Here is a 15,088-nt window from a genome sequence, read left to right as displayed (position 1 = left end):
TATATATATATATATATTTTTTTTTTTTTTTTTTTAAAAAGAGTCTTGCTTTGTTGCCCAGGCTGGGGTGCAGTGGCACAATCTCGGCTCACTGCAAGCTCTGCCTCCTGGGTTCAGGCCAGTCTCCTGCCTCAGCCTCCCAAGTAGCTGGGACTACAGGCACCCACCACCACACCTGGCTAATTTTTTGTATTTTTAGTAGAGACACGGTTTCACCATGTTAGCCAGGATGGTCTCGATCTCCTGACCTCGTGATCCACCCACCTCAGCCTCCCAAAGTGCTGGGATTACAGGTGTGAGCCACCGCGCCCAGCCAAAAAAAGAAGGATTTTGAAGAGTAGACTGATGTCAGGTAATGAAGGACCTTGAAGGTCATACCATATAGTTTGGGCTTTATACTGTCAGAAATGGACCATTATAGGGTTTTGGTTTTTGTTCTTAACAGAGTAACACAGAATTAGTAGCCTATATGAGAGACAGAACGTATGAGCTAGAAAGCAGAATGAGCTAGATGCAAAACAAATAACAGCTGTTCTTGTTAGGGTAACCAGGCTGGAGTACAGTGGCGTGATCTCTGCTCACTGCAACGTCTGCCTCCCGGGTTCAAGCAATTCTCCTGCCTCAGCCTCTGCATTACAGGCATCCACTACCATGCCTGTTTTTTTTCTTTTTTTTTCTTCTTTACTTATTTTTATTTTAGATTCAGGGGTACATGTGCAGGTGTGTTACATGGATATACTGCATGATGCTCTGAGCTTCAACTGAATCTGTCACCCAGGTAGTGAACATAGTATCCAATGGCTATTTTTTGTATTTTTAGTACAGACAGGGTTTTGCCATGTTGGCCAGGCTGGTTTCAAACTCCTGGCCTCAAGTGACCCACCCCCCTTGGCCTCCCAAAGTGTTAGGATTACAGGCGTGAGCCACTATGCCCAGCCAAGGGGGATCATTCTTTTCTTGGGGCCTGAGCACTTATGGCCAGGGCTTTAGTTAAGGGACCTTGAATGCTTGATAAGCAGAGAATCAAGGCAAGATAGGGGAAAAACTTGAGAGAGCAACTGTATCATATAGCTTAGGGTAGATGGACTACCCTACAGCAATGTCTATCACTCTAGGGATCATCATCTTTATCCTTCAAATTCAGTCATTTTCCTTTATTTATTTATTTATTTATGAGACGGAGTCTTGCTCTGTCGCCCAGGCTGGAGTGCAGTGGCGCAATCTCGGTTCACTGCAAGCTCCGCCTCCCGGGTTCACGCCATTCTCCTGCCTCAGCCTCCTGAGTAGCTGGGACTACAGGTGCCCGCCACCACGCCTGGCTAATTTTTTGTATTTTTAGTAGAGATGGGGTTTCACTGTGTTACCTCATGATCCTCCCGCCTCGGCTTCCCAAAGTGCTGGGATTACAGGTGTGAGCCACCGCGCCTGGCCCCTTTATTTATTTTTATAGAGATGAAGTCTCACTGTGTTGCCTTGGCTGGTCTCAAACTCCTGCACTCAAGCAATTATCCCACCTTGGCCTCCCAAAGAACTGAGATTACAGGTGTGAGTCAACACACCCTGCCAGTCTTTCTCCTTTAGCAAAAGCCTGCCAACAGCCTGTTTTGAGGTTCCCATTTTTAGACTCCACATGGGTCAGCCCTTCTATTAGCACTGTCTTTCTGAAAAAAGAAACAAGTGATTATTCACTTTCCATAATTCACTAGTTCTCCACTGCCACCACATTAGTCTGCACTACCATCTCTCACCTGGTTTTTTTTCTTTTTTTCTGATATCCTTGGCAACTGCTAAATCATCTGGATTCTTGAAATGGCCTCCTAACTGCACTCCCTCCTTCCATTCCCCATTAAATTTATTCTCCACGTTGTAGTGAGGATTGTCTGCTGAAAATTCTGCAATGCTCTGCTCAAAATCCTGCAATGGCTTCTTCTTTCATTCTAAGTAAAAGTCTTTTAACTAAAAGACTGCATGATGGCATGGATCTGTACTCCCCGTCTTCCTTACTCTTTCCACAGCCTCTTGCCATTCCTCAGATACGATAAGCACTGGCCAATCTCAGGGCCTTTGCACTTGCCCTTCACTCTGACTGGCAGTTTCCTCAGATATCCACATGGCTTCTTCTCTTACTTTTTTGGGGGGGTCTCAAATGCCAGTTAATCTGAGAAGGCTTCCTTGACCAACTTATGTAAAGCAGCACCCCTCACACCAACATGCTGTATTGCCTTTTACTGCTTTTCTTCATAGCACTTATCACCACTTCCACTTTTACTATTAAATATTTGCTTATTATTTATCAAACACTGCATCCACCCCAGCTAAGAATGTAAGCTCCAGGAGAGGGGCTTTGGTTCACTGCTATATCCCTGGCACCCGGAAATGCGTCTGGCATTTCTCAGACATTCAGTATTGATTGAATGAATGAATTCCAGTCAGTCTTGGCTTTTTGAAACCTGGGCCTCCTACTCTCCTATCTCTTCAGACACATGGTGACCAATTAATGCTATGATGCCCCTCTCCCAAGCAGTAGCTAACCTTTATTGGGCACTCAGAGCCATCTACATTGCTAGGAGCTTTACATGAATTTTCTCATTTGATCCTAACAATACAAGAAAGTAAGTACATGCTATGTTATTCTCATGTTACTGAGGAGGATCTGATGCACAGACAGATTAAATAATTTGCTAATACATGGTGCAGCCATGGCTGGCAATCAAGCAGCTTGACTCTAAACCTGTGCCCTTAGCCACAAAACTTGGGTGGTAGAAGCTCCTGTGAGGCTTTGGACTCAAAGACAGCTGAAGACAAGAGTGAAGAGGGCATAGCAATGATGGCCTGAGGGAGAGAAAATTTTGAAAAAGTGTTTACCCCTCATATTTTTAAGTTGGTATCTAACAGGTTTCATCATAAATTCAAATAGTTGCAATGGATGTAAATTCTTGCAAATTATAAATACTGACATTTTAAGATAAAACTGTTAAATCATTGCAACTTTTCAAGATAAAGAATTTTAAAAACTTAAATCACTCTTTATAATGTATCCAAGAGAATCTACATAACTGAATAACCACCATTATCCATTAAAACATACACTGAGCTCTTCAACATTGTTCTTTTATTATCTCTAACATATTTAGATTGTACTCTAACAAAAAATGTTATTCAAATGTAATACTTTGACGTCTGAACAACTTTTTTTTTTTTTTTTTTTTTGAGACGGAGTCTTGCTCTGTGGCCCAGGCTGGAGTGCAGTGGCCGGATCTCAGCTCACTGCAAGCTCCGCCTCCCGGGTTCATGCCATTCTCCTGCCTCAGCCTCCCGAGTAGCTGGGACTACAGGCGCCCGCCACCTCGCCCGGCTAGTTTCTTTTTTGTATTTTTTAGTAGATACGGGGTTTCACCATGTTAGCCAGGATGTTCTCGATCTCCTGACCTCGTGATCCGCCCGTCTCAGCCTCTCAAAGTGCTGGGATTACAGGCGTGAGCCACCGCGCCCGACCTGAACAACCTTTTATTGATCACTTCTTGGCAATAAAAATACGACATGTAGTAAATTTTAAAAAAATTTCCTGTAACTTTATGGCTCTACGCTGGAATTCTTCTGAAGTGAGTAATCATCACAATAATCTTTAGTATGTAATGGATCAAAATGACATGATTACAAATATCGATAATACATAGTTATAAAAGGTGAAATTCTATTGGGAACACATCTCTTAGACAGATGGGGCTGACCCACCAATTAATTCATTTATCTGGATGAATACTTCCTACTGGTGGATTAACAGGGTTCAGTTTCAATTCTGTTGTTTTCACAGATACAAGTGCTGAGAAATGGTTTTACATAAACAAATAGGTGAGAATGCTAGTAGTTTTGTTGTAAGAATGTCAATCAATCGTTTGGTTTCTTTCTGAGTTGCATGCCAAAAACCAAATAGTGTTCCTTCATCAGCTGACAATTCAATAGGGCCACCATTAATTTTGTTGAAAGCAAAGAACTGGAAACCATCTGACTTGAAAAGAATTTGTTATCCTGTTATTAGAGTCATCCACTTTCTCTAGTGACTTTTAATTATACTAATTACTCTCAGAGGCATTTAGGCAGGGTTGAGAAATTCAAGATATTACTTTTAATACATCTTTAGCATCACAATATCACGGTAATTTAAATATATTTTAGTTGTAGCTATTTAGCTCACTTTATTGTAAATAATAATTATGCTAATTAGCAACGATAGTATGTTTAACCAATTAATCATCAGATTAACTTTCGGTCAGAATAAATGACTTCACTTTTTAAGTCAAAGAAACGTACAGGTGTCCCAGTCACCATATTTCACTTCTGAATTCCAAGAGAGAAATGGCATTGCGCCTTACTAATGCAAATTTGTACCCTAAAGTAAGACGCTTTCATTTCAGGTACGTCTAACCCACGCTATCCTTGCTTTGTTCCAGGGCACTCTTGCAGGGAAAACGCCCGCCTCTGACTACACTTGGGGTGGTTGAGACGAGATTTTCAAATGAAAATTGTCAACGCTACCGTCCACTCTTTCATACGCTTGAATTCCGAACACCCAATACTGGCCAAAAGACTCCATTTCTAATGCCTGGTCTCGCTTTTGAGTTAGCTGTAATTCAGAGGCACGATTTTTAGAGACTGGGAAATCGGCTGCTGTCGCGTCCTTCCAAGCCACCTCAGGCGGGAGCCGCGGCCCACTCAGTCCGGTCCCAGCCCCGACTACCTGTCGCCTTGTTGGGGGAAGGAGGGCAGATACTGCAGCCCAGTCAAGGTAAGCCGCTGACCCAGGGGATGGAACTGCGGCTCTGGAGATTAGAAAGCCGAGAACTTCGCCGCGTTCACGGGCCCAGGAGGAAAGCCAGAACCCTAGACCGGAACCCAGCGTTAACAGGTTGGGGAAGAATGTTGATGCAACACAGCTCAGTAGGGCCGGGAACTTGGCGTCTGGGTCCCCGCCCTCTTTGGGCCGGAAGTGAGGAAGGTGGGGCTGGGGGTTTTTCTATAGAAACTAAGAGGGACTGGGTAGAGTCTGCAAAGGGAAGAGTGTGTCTGTGACGCTGCCAGCAGCGCGCAGAGGGAGGGATGGGGGCGGATATCGGAATAGGGGCCCTCGGAAAGAACGGATATCGCTGTGACACCGAGGGGACGCTCTGAGGGGACGAGTGTCGGTGTGGCACCGGTGCACGCTGAAGGAGCCGGCGGAACCGGGTGGCCATGGGGATGTGGGCATCGCTGGACGCTTTGTGGGAGATGCCGGCCGAGAAGCGTATCTTCGGGGCCGTGCTGCTCTTCTCCTGGACAGTGTATCTTTGGGAGACCTTCCTAGCACAGCGGCAGGTGAGCCTAGACAGGGTCCAACCTGACCCCCACACCCGGCCAGCCCTGGACTAGCCTTGACTTCGACCCTGAGACTCTTGATTGCTCCAGTCCCTGTGCCAGTCTTGTCTCTGTGGTCCCTGCTGAGTCTTGTAACTTGGCCCGATGGCGGGCTGTGGCTTTGAGGGGGATCTTGGTGCGTCAAGGAAGTTTTCTGTAACGTTATCATGGAACCTAATCCCGTTAGGGCCTGGAGGAAGGCTTGGGCTCTCGTGCCCTCCCTGAGCTTCCTTGGGATCCTTGGGCCCAGATTTGGCCTCCTTTATCTTTGGAATAAGCCTTCAAAAGGATTTAGACACCCAAATTCCTCATGACATTTATGTAATCGTGCCTAACCATAGGATTTTGCAGTCCTTCCAAGAACTTGCGCCCTTAAAGTGCATATATTATTTCTGCTGGAAAAAAAAAAAAAAAAAAAAAAAAAAAAACCTTATCGGGCTGGGCGCGGTGTCTCATGCCTGTAATCCCAGCACTTTGGGATTACAAAGTGCTGGGAGGCCGCGAGGCAGGCGGATCACCTGAGGTCAGGAGCTCGAGACCAGCCTGACCAACGTGGCGAAAACCCCTCTCTACTAAAAATAGAAAAATTAGCCGGGTGTGGTGGCGTGCACCTGTAGTCCCAGCTACTTGGGAGGCTGAGGCAGGAGAATCGCTTGAGCTGAGATTGCACCACTTTACGCCAGCCTGGGTGACAAGAGTGAAACTGGGTCTCAAAAAAAATTAAATTAAATAAATATATATATATATTTCTCATTTTTCATAAAATCATCATTTTAGTTTAAAGTATTAAAATGGTAAAATAGAAAGTGAAAGTTAACAGTTTACCTGAGATAACCATGAATTAGAGATCTGAACTTTTATTTGTTTATTTTTAATCTTTATTTATTTCATTTTAGACGGAGTCTAGCTCTGTCGCCAGGCTGGAGTACAGTGGCACGATGTCGGCTCACTGCAACCTCCGGCTCCCTGGTTCCAGTGATTCTCCTGTCTCAGCATCTCGAGTAGCTGGGATTACAGGCACGTGCCACCATGCCCAGCTAATTTTTGTATTTTTAGTAGAGATAGGGTTTCACCATCTTGGCCAGGATAGAATATTTATTTATTTTATTCAGAGACAGGGGCTCACTCTGCCACCCAGGCTGAAGAGCAATAGCGTCATCATAGCTCACGGCAGCCCTGAACTCCTGGGCTCAAACGACCCCTCCACCTCCACCTCAGCCTTCTGAGTAGCTAGGACCACAGGGGCGGCTCACTGTGCCCGGCTAATTTTTTGATTGTTTTGTAGAGATGTTGCCCGGGCTGGTGTGGAGTTCCTGGACTCAAGTCATCCTGCTGCCTCAACCTCCCAAAGGGCTGGGATTACAGGCGTGAGCCACCGTGCTCTACCTGCCCTCAGCTTTAATTGGCACACAACAATACATAGGGAAAGCGTGTTGTAGTGGCTCATTATTTTGTTTGGTATCCATTCTCTGTATTACATTTCCTGGGCTGAAATTACCCTTACCTTTTAGAATTTAGTATAATGAGAAAGTTGATCTTTCTCCTAAAGAGATAGAGTCTCTGTCACCCAGGGTGTAGTGCTGTGGCACAATATGGGCTTACTGCAACCTCTGCCTCCCAGGCTCAGGTAATCCTCCCACCTCAGCCTCCCAAGTAGCTAGGGCCACAGATGCACACCACCACACTCTGCTAATTTTTGTATTTTTTGTCGAGACGGGATTTCACCACATTGCTCAGGCCAGTCTCGAAATCCTGGGCTCGAGGAATCCTGCCCGTGCCTTCCAAAGTGCTGGGATTATAGGCGTGAGCCAGAGTGCCTGACTGAAAGTTAGTCTTTTCTCACAGACCTGATATGTTTCCATCTGGTGCTCCTCAAGTTTCTGGCATTTAGGACCAAATTTAATGAGCAGCCTCAGTATCTGTTCATACTCACGATTAGCATGTGTGCTTCTCCTTTCCATGAATTTGTTTTCCGTATTATAGGAGGTATGTAATACCTAGAATGAGTAGTACATGTTACAAAGTTGTGATGTTACAACTTTGGTTTACATATACAAACTGAAGTGTGGTGACAACCCTGATTATAGTTTTACCAGTCAGCTAACCTCAGGTTCTCTTGTTCTGCTTTTATTTTCCCGCATCAGTCGTTTCAGTGGTTAATGTACTTGATCAAGTGCAATATTTGTGTAGGTATAAAGCAAATTCAACAGAAATAAGTGGCAAGCCATAAACCATTCAATGTTTGATCATAAATGACTATTATAATAATCGACTGTTTCACTAAAGTGTTTTCTTTAAAATATTTCAGAGAAGAATATATAAAACAACAACTCATGTACCACCAGAATTAGGACAGATCATGGATTCTGAAACATTTGAGAAATCTCGACTGTATCAACTGGATAAAAGCACTTTCAGCTTCTGGTCAGGACTCTATTCAGAGATTGAAGGCACTGTGAGTAATTTACTTCTTGGAGAGACAGTCTGTCAAATTGTTTAATACTTCATAATGGTTGTTTTCATTTTCATATTTTTGTAACACAAAAGAGGGTGCTACACTTACAAGTCCCAGCAGGCTTTCTTAACCTTTGTTATTGGTAGTAATGGCTGTGGAGCAAAAAAGACAGAAACATAACTGCTTAGTCAGTTTAAAACTACAGAATATGGGAACTATTACCCTGAAGCCAGGTAGAAAAAAGATCCTCTTCCATTAGGATCCAGCTGAGATGTCATGTCTTCTAAGAAACCATTTGAAACTCCCTGCCTGATGAATGTGGGTAGGGTAGCATCCTATCATTATTCCTGTCAGAGTACTTATCGCATTATGTTGAATTTGCCTGGATTTTTTTTTTTTTCTTCCGGTACAGTCTCGCTCTGTCACCCAGGCTGAAGTACAGTAGCGTGATCTTGGCTCACTGCAACCTCTGCTTCCCAGGCGCAAATGATCCTCCCATCTCAGCCTCTCGAGTAGCTGGGACTACAGTTGCATGCCACCACACCCTCTCAAAGTGCTGGGATTACAGGCATGAGCCACTGTGCCTGGCCTGATTTGACTGTTTAATTGGCAGACTGGTAGTTCCTTAAAGAAATAGTACTTTAAGGTCTTGTTCATCATTTTATACCTAGTGCCTGGCATGTAATCAGCATATAGTTCCTATTTACTGAATGAAATAATGTGGGGTTTCTTTTTGTTGTTGCTTTTGTGTTTTGTTTTGTTTTGTTTTTGTTTTTGTCTTGCTCTGTCACACAGACTGGAGTGCAGTGGCACGATCTTGGCTCACTGCAACCTCTGCTTTCTGGGTTCAAGCGATTCTCCTTCCTTAGCCTCCTGAGTAGCTGGGACTACAGGCATGTGCCACCACGCCCGGCTAATTTTTTTGTATTTTTAGTAGAGATGGAGTTTCACCGTGTTAGCCAGGATGATCTCAATCTCCTGACCTTGTGATCTGCCTGCCTCATCCTCCCAAAGTGCTGGGATTACAGTCATGAGCCACTGTGCCCTGCCACTTTTATTATTTTTATCATCCTGATCATCATCATCATCATTTCTCTAGAACGTTTAGATCCACTAGTACCACGAAGAGAAAGATTCCTAAATTTAAAAGAATTATGATCAGATACCATCATTGTTTCATGAGTTAAAGAAACTGGCTTTATGTAGCTGTGTTAAATGACAGAATTGTCTAGCTCATCACAAAATTTTTCTTAACAAGTATGGAATAATAAGACTAGTGTGGTTAGATCCAAATTATTAGAAACTGCGCTTATTTCTTCAAGGTGATGGAAAATGGCAATGCTTCTAGAAGAGTTAAATTTTGGTATTTAGAAAAATTAATAAATGATTTGGAAAACAAAATCTCATTGGCTTTGGGGATACACAGCTATTGCTGTTAAGTAATCTTTTCAATAATGACTTGGCTTTAGTTAATTTATCTGAGCATTTCTTCTGTTAGGGACAGGTCACAAGTAGGAAATCATCCTTCAGAGACAGATGGAAGTAGAAGTGGTTAATTTAGACACTATTCTTTTTTTTTTTAATAGATGAAAGAGAGTTTACTTATGTATTTATTTAATGGCCTTGGTCCAAAAAAGACTAATGGGAGCTCAAAAAAGAATTATAGTAACTTTAAAAAATACATTAAGCATATCCAAGATCTTAAATGTATTATTCTCCCCAAAAGCTAGCTGCTTCCAAACTTGATTTAATATTTTGCATGTTTTCCCTCCATTGCTTGGTAAGTGTATTTGCCTCTCCTTTCTGCAATCGATGTCTGACAGCTGAGTTTTGCTGTTTTGTCAACTGACATTTCCCCTTCTGTTTCACCAGTTCCAGAGGAATTTTTTTTTTCTTTTTTTCCCTTTTTTTTTTTTTTTTTTTTTGAGACAGCCGCCCAGGCTGGAGTGCTGTGGCCGGATCTCAACTCACTGCAAGCTCCGCCTCCCGGATTTCCGCCATTCTCCTGCCTCAGCCTCCCGAGTAGCTGGGAATACAGGCGCCCGCCACCTCGCCCGGCTAGTTTTTTGTAGTTTTAGTAGAGACGGGGTTTCACCGTGTTAGCCAGGATGGTCTCGATCTCCTGACCTCGTGATCCGCCCGTCTCGGCCTCCCAAAGTGCTGGGATTACAGGCTTGAGCCACCGCGCCCGGCCTCCAGAGGAATTGTTGAACAGCTTACAACACTGCCTGAAGAAGTAATACTCAGAGTTCTTGTTCTATACTGATTAATAGCTCCCATATTTTTCTTCATCTCCGAAAGGTCTGAATTCTCTGTTTAATGATGACAAGGCAATTAGATGAGATAGCCACTATTGTCTTTCTGATGTTTGCTTCTTGGAAGTCCTTTGACTTTACCCCCTACAGGGCCATAGTAAAATGATAGGAAAAGCATTTTCAATCTCCTTGGTTGTCCCTGGTAAATAGTGCCAGGAAAGATAGACAGTAGCTTGGTAATTATGGTTGGTGACTGTTTGTTTTAGGAGATAACAGAAATAGGGAGAATACGTATATAAAGTGAGAGCTTTGTAATGTACTGTGGCTCAAACTAGAAGCAGTACTGATGGGCTAAGGTTGGGAACAGTAATAGTCGTCATGATTTTCACTTTATACATAGTTTTTATATTTATTGTTTGATGTTTACAACAGTGAAGTAGAAAGGATAGGCATTATTATTCCCTTTTTATGGCTGAGGAAGCAAAGGCTTGGATAAATTAAAGGGCTTGCATGTTTAATGGCCAGGGGACCTGCTAATAAGTAGGATAACTGGGTTTCAAACTCTGTTCTTCTGAGTCTTTATAATGACATTGAAAAAACCATTCTTGAAACTCTGAAGACTGCAACATGAATGTGCTAAATTTATCTCTGGGGATTTTGTGGCTGCATTTACGCTTGGCAGGAAGAGTATTTTGGGTAACTTTGAAACCTTGTTTTGTTTGGAAACAAGTTCATTAATTTCTATTTGATTAAAATTAATAGGTTTGTATGTTTTGATCACAGAGATCAAGTGAGAAGATTAGTTTCGACTTTTTTTTTTTTTTTTGCCATAGTACTTTCTACCTGATGGAACCTAAATAGAGTCCTTGTGTGGCCAGTTATGGTTGCCACTGTTCACATAAATATGACATTGCATCCAGACAGAAAATGTCCAGCCTCTCTGAGACACTTTCTCTGATATTTCACAGATATCAATAAAGGGCCCACTGAAGAAATGGAGTGGTTGGGGAGCAGAATAGGGCAGAGTTGAAAAGTTTAAATTGTTGCTTCTGTAATTTTTGCATGTTTCTATGTGAGCAGTTTCACCTTCTTGAGCCTAAGTTTTCTCATCCTTAAAATGAGAAGTGGGCTGGGTACGGTGGCTCACACCTGTATTCCCAGCACTTTGAGAGGCCGAGGTGGGGCGGATCACCTGAGGTCAGGAGTTTGAGACCAGCCTGACCAACATGGCGAAACCCTGTCTCTACTAAAAATACAAAAATTAGCCTGGCTTTTTGGCATGTGCCTGTAATCCCAGCTACTCAGTAGGCTGAGACACGAGAATTGCTTGAACCCAGGAGGTGGAGGTTGCAGTGAGCTGAGATTGCACCATTGTACTCCAGCGTGGGTGACAGAGTGAGACTCCATCTCAAAAATAAATGAAAATAAAATGAGAAGTGTGTGGATGTTAAGCCATACCTTGTATGGTTTGTGTCAAGGACTAAGCGAGTGAGGTAATGTAAATGAAGCTCAATGCATAGGAATTACTTAGTCATTGCGTTTCTTTGGACAAGTTACTTTAACCTCTCAGTTAAAGTAACCTTTCAGTTAAAGAGTTTAAGTTGCCTCATCTATTAAATAGAGATGATTATACCCTTTTCCCTGCCTGCTTTTCAAGACTGTAGTAGTGAAGCCAGGCAAGATGACTCAATCCTGTAATCATAGCACTTTGAGAGGCTCAGGTGGGAGGATCACTTGAGCCCAGGAGTTGGAGACCAGCCTGGGAAACATAGTGATACCCCATCTCTGCAAAAAAATTTTTTTAAAAATCAGCTGAGTGTGGTGATGTGCACCTGCAGTTCCATGTCCCTGGAGGCTGAGGTGGGAGGGTTGCTGGAGCCCAGGAGGTCGAGGCTGCAGTGAGCTGTGATCACACCACTGTACCACCACCTAGTGACAGAGTAAGATCCTGTCTCAAAAAAAAAAAAAAAAAAATGTAGTGAAATATATATGTGAAAGCACTAGAATTATTTTTTCTGGGATCATTAATTTTGCCATAGAACAACCCTGGGAGCATACTTAGTGAAATTATCAACATAGAGACATTGTAGAGTTCACCATGCTTTGTTTTTCAGTCCCCAGAAGAAACTAAACAAGGTTTGCAGTATCAATTTTCAAATACATTTATAGATCATTCAAAATTCACATTAAAACTATCCTTAATGCTCATTTAAATACTGGACTTTTAATAATAGTTGCTCTAGCCTTTACTAAAAGCGTTATAAGTCCTTAATTATACATTATTATTTTTATTTATTTATCTATTTATTTTTTTGAGACAGTCTCGCTCTGTTGCCCAGGCTGGAGTGCAGTGGCGTGATCTCGGCTCACTGCAAGCCCCGCCTCCTGGGTTCACACCATTCTTCTGCCTCAGGCTCCCGAGTAGCTGGGACTACAGGCGCCCGCCATCACAGCCCGGCTAATTTTTTGTATTTTTAGTAGAGATGGGGTTTCACTGTGTTAGTCAGGATAGTCTCGATCTCCTGACCTCGTGATCCACCCGCCTCGGCCTCCCAAAGTGCTGGGATTACAGGCGTGAGCCACCGTGCCTGGCCAATTATACATTATTTATTAGTATTGGGAATTGGCTGAAAGAAATACCATCCCAGGTCAATTACTTAAACAACTAGAGCATATGTCAGACAGTGGTGTCTTTTGGGAAAACAAGATTTATGTCTAAGATTGAGTTAGTTGTAGTAAAGTGGAAATACCTGGAGGTAGTGTTAGGGGAGCCTTTTGAAAAGCAATTTATTGGGGCTGAGTGCAGTAGCTTACGCCTGTAGTCCCAGCACTTTGGGAGGCCACAGTGAGAGGACTGCTTGAGGCCAGCCTGGGCAACATAGAGATACCCCATCTGTACAAAAAATTAAAATTAGCCAAGTATGGTGGCGCATACCTATAGTCCTGGCTACCTGGGAGGTGGACATGGGAAAAGCCTTTGAACCAAGGAGTTAAAAAATACAGTAAGCTGTGGTCATAGCACTGCTCCCCGGCCTGAGTGACAGAGTGAGACTCTGTCTCTTAAAAAAAAAAACAATTTATTAAAGCAATGATTTTCAAACTTTAATATACATCAGGTTTACCTAGAAACTGCTGGGTCCCACTTCCAGCTTCTGATTTGGTACATCTGGGGTAGGGCCTAAGACTTTGCATTTCTATGAAATTCCCAGATGCTGTTGAGACCATGTTTGAGACCCATGATATTAAAGCAATCCAATGTACTGGTAACAGTCTAAAAGATGAATAGTTTAAAGTGTGGGTGAGATTGTGGGGAAACAGAAATACTCGAGTACTGCTGATGGGAGTGTAATTTGTTATAAACACTTTAGGAAATATCCTGATAATACCAAATAAAGTTGAAGTCCACCATGGATGGATATAAGAAAATTTAGAGTATAAAAAGCAAATCGTAGACTGATACATACAATATGATGTCATTTATATACGTTCTTTAAAAGCATACATAAATCACTATATTATTTGTAGATACATATATGAAAATGGGAATTAGATTGGAAGGATACCCATGAAATACGATAGTACCAAAAACCCTGAAACCATGAGGAACTATGTCTGAACCAATGGGAATATTGTGCTTCCAGTCAAGGAATGTGATTGATCATTGTGCTCCTAAGGTCCTGTCCTGTAGAGAGAATAAATAAATTGATTCCTCTTGACAAATGAGTTGCACAAAGTTGTATGTGTTTTGGGCAGTAGAATTTCTTTTTTTTTTTTTGAGACGGAGTCTCGCTCTGTGGCCCAGGCTGGAGTGCAGTGGCCGGATCTCAGCTCACTGCAAGCTCCGCCTCCCGGGTTCACGCCATTCTCCTGCCTCAGCCTCCCGAGTAGCTGGGACTACAGGCGCCCGCCACCTCACCCGGCTAGTTTTTTGTATTTCTTTTTTTTTTTAGTAGAGACAGGGTTTCACCGTGTTAGCCAGGATGGTCTCGATCTCCTGACCTCGTGATTTGCCGGTCTCAGCCTCCCAAAGTGCTGGGATTACAGGCTTGAGCCACTGTGCCCGGCCTAGAATTTCTTAAACATGCATTCTTTTCCAGTTTTGAGCTGCTTCCTAGCTCCTAATGTCCTGGTTATTTAGTGAATGTCTGTGTTCACTTTATCTGCCCAAGACCAAGACAAAGGGTGGTGCTGAGGAAGAGACTTCTGTGAAAGCCTGGCCCCTACCTCGCCTCTTCCTGACCCAGCAAAGACACAGATAATCCCATTCTGTTCCCCAGTTTAGTAAGTGGACATGACTCTCTACTTCTGTGCTTTGTCCTGATGGAAGAGGACTGTTTTCTTTCACAGAAAAGGCAATTATGGAGCCATATTAACATGGTTCAGATTCCATTTCTATCACTCATTAGCTTTTGGATTTCGAACTTCGTTGTTGTTGTTGTTGCTGTTGTTTGTTTTTGATTCAGGGTCTCATTCTGTCACCCAGGCTGGAGTGCAGGCATGATCATGGCTCACTGCAGCCTCGACCTCCCAGGCTCAAGCAGTCCTCCTACCTCAGCTCTCCCAAGTAGCTAGGACCACAGAATCGTGCCACCATAATCGGCTCATTTTTGTATTTTTTGTAGAGACAAGTTTCACCATGTTGTTCAGGCTGGGTCTCAAATTCCTGAGCACAAGCAATCTGCCTGCCTTGGCCTCCCGAAATGCTGGATTACTACCACACCCGGCTGTTTAACCTTTCTAAGTTTAGTTTGTGATTTTGTTGTGGTCTTTTGACATAAGTGTTTTTTTGTTTTGTTTTGTTTTAGAACAGCTTTATTGAGGTAATTAATGTACCATACAATTCACATACCATACAATTCATCCATATAGAGTGTACAGACAAAAATGTTATTTTAACTGCCTAAATTTAGTATCTCAGTGGTTTGTACTCATCTAAATGCATAATTTATGCTAAATGTTAAATAGGTCTTTTTTTTTTTTTTTTTTT

At 42.8% G+C, this 15,088-nt stretch overlaps 1 protein-coding gene and 1 long non-coding RNA gene across 2 annotated transcripts in view; one reads left to right on the top strand and one right to left on the bottom strand.

Moving 5' to 3' along the window:
- Positions 1 to 3,095: 3,095 nt before the first annotated feature.
- Positions 3,096 to 4,925, bottom strand: LOC108530406 (uncharacterized). Its single transcript, XR_001885824.1, has 2 exons — positions 3,496 to 4,925; positions 3,096 to 3,180 (listed from the first exon to the last, which is right to left on the bottom strand). It is a non-coding gene; the product is annotated as an uncharacterized LOC108530406 (long non-coding RNA).
- An 89-nt stretch (positions 4,926 to 5,014) lies between these two features.
- Positions 5,015 to 15,088, top strand: part of ZMPSTE24 (zinc metallopeptidase STE24) — a 49,003-nt gene continuing 38,929 nt past the window's right edge. The window contains 2 exon segments of the mRNA XM_017873326.1: positions 5,015 to 5,352; positions 7,700 to 7,846. Coding sequence (XP_017728815.1) covers positions 5,230 to 5,352; positions 7,700 to 7,846 — 270 coding nt within the window. The 5' untranslated portion in view covers positions 5,015 to 5,229.

This window comes from Rhinopithecus bieti, unplaced genomic scaffold, assembly GCF_001698545.2.
Source record: "Rhinopithecus bieti isolate Rb0 unplaced genomic scaffold, ASM169854v2 scaffold_6907, whole genome shotgun sequence".
Lineage (NCBI taxonomy): Eukaryota > Metazoa > Chordata > Mammalia > Primates > Cercopithecidae > Rhinopithecus > Rhinopithecus bieti.
This window is presented reverse-complemented; position numbering and strand designations above follow the sequence as displayed.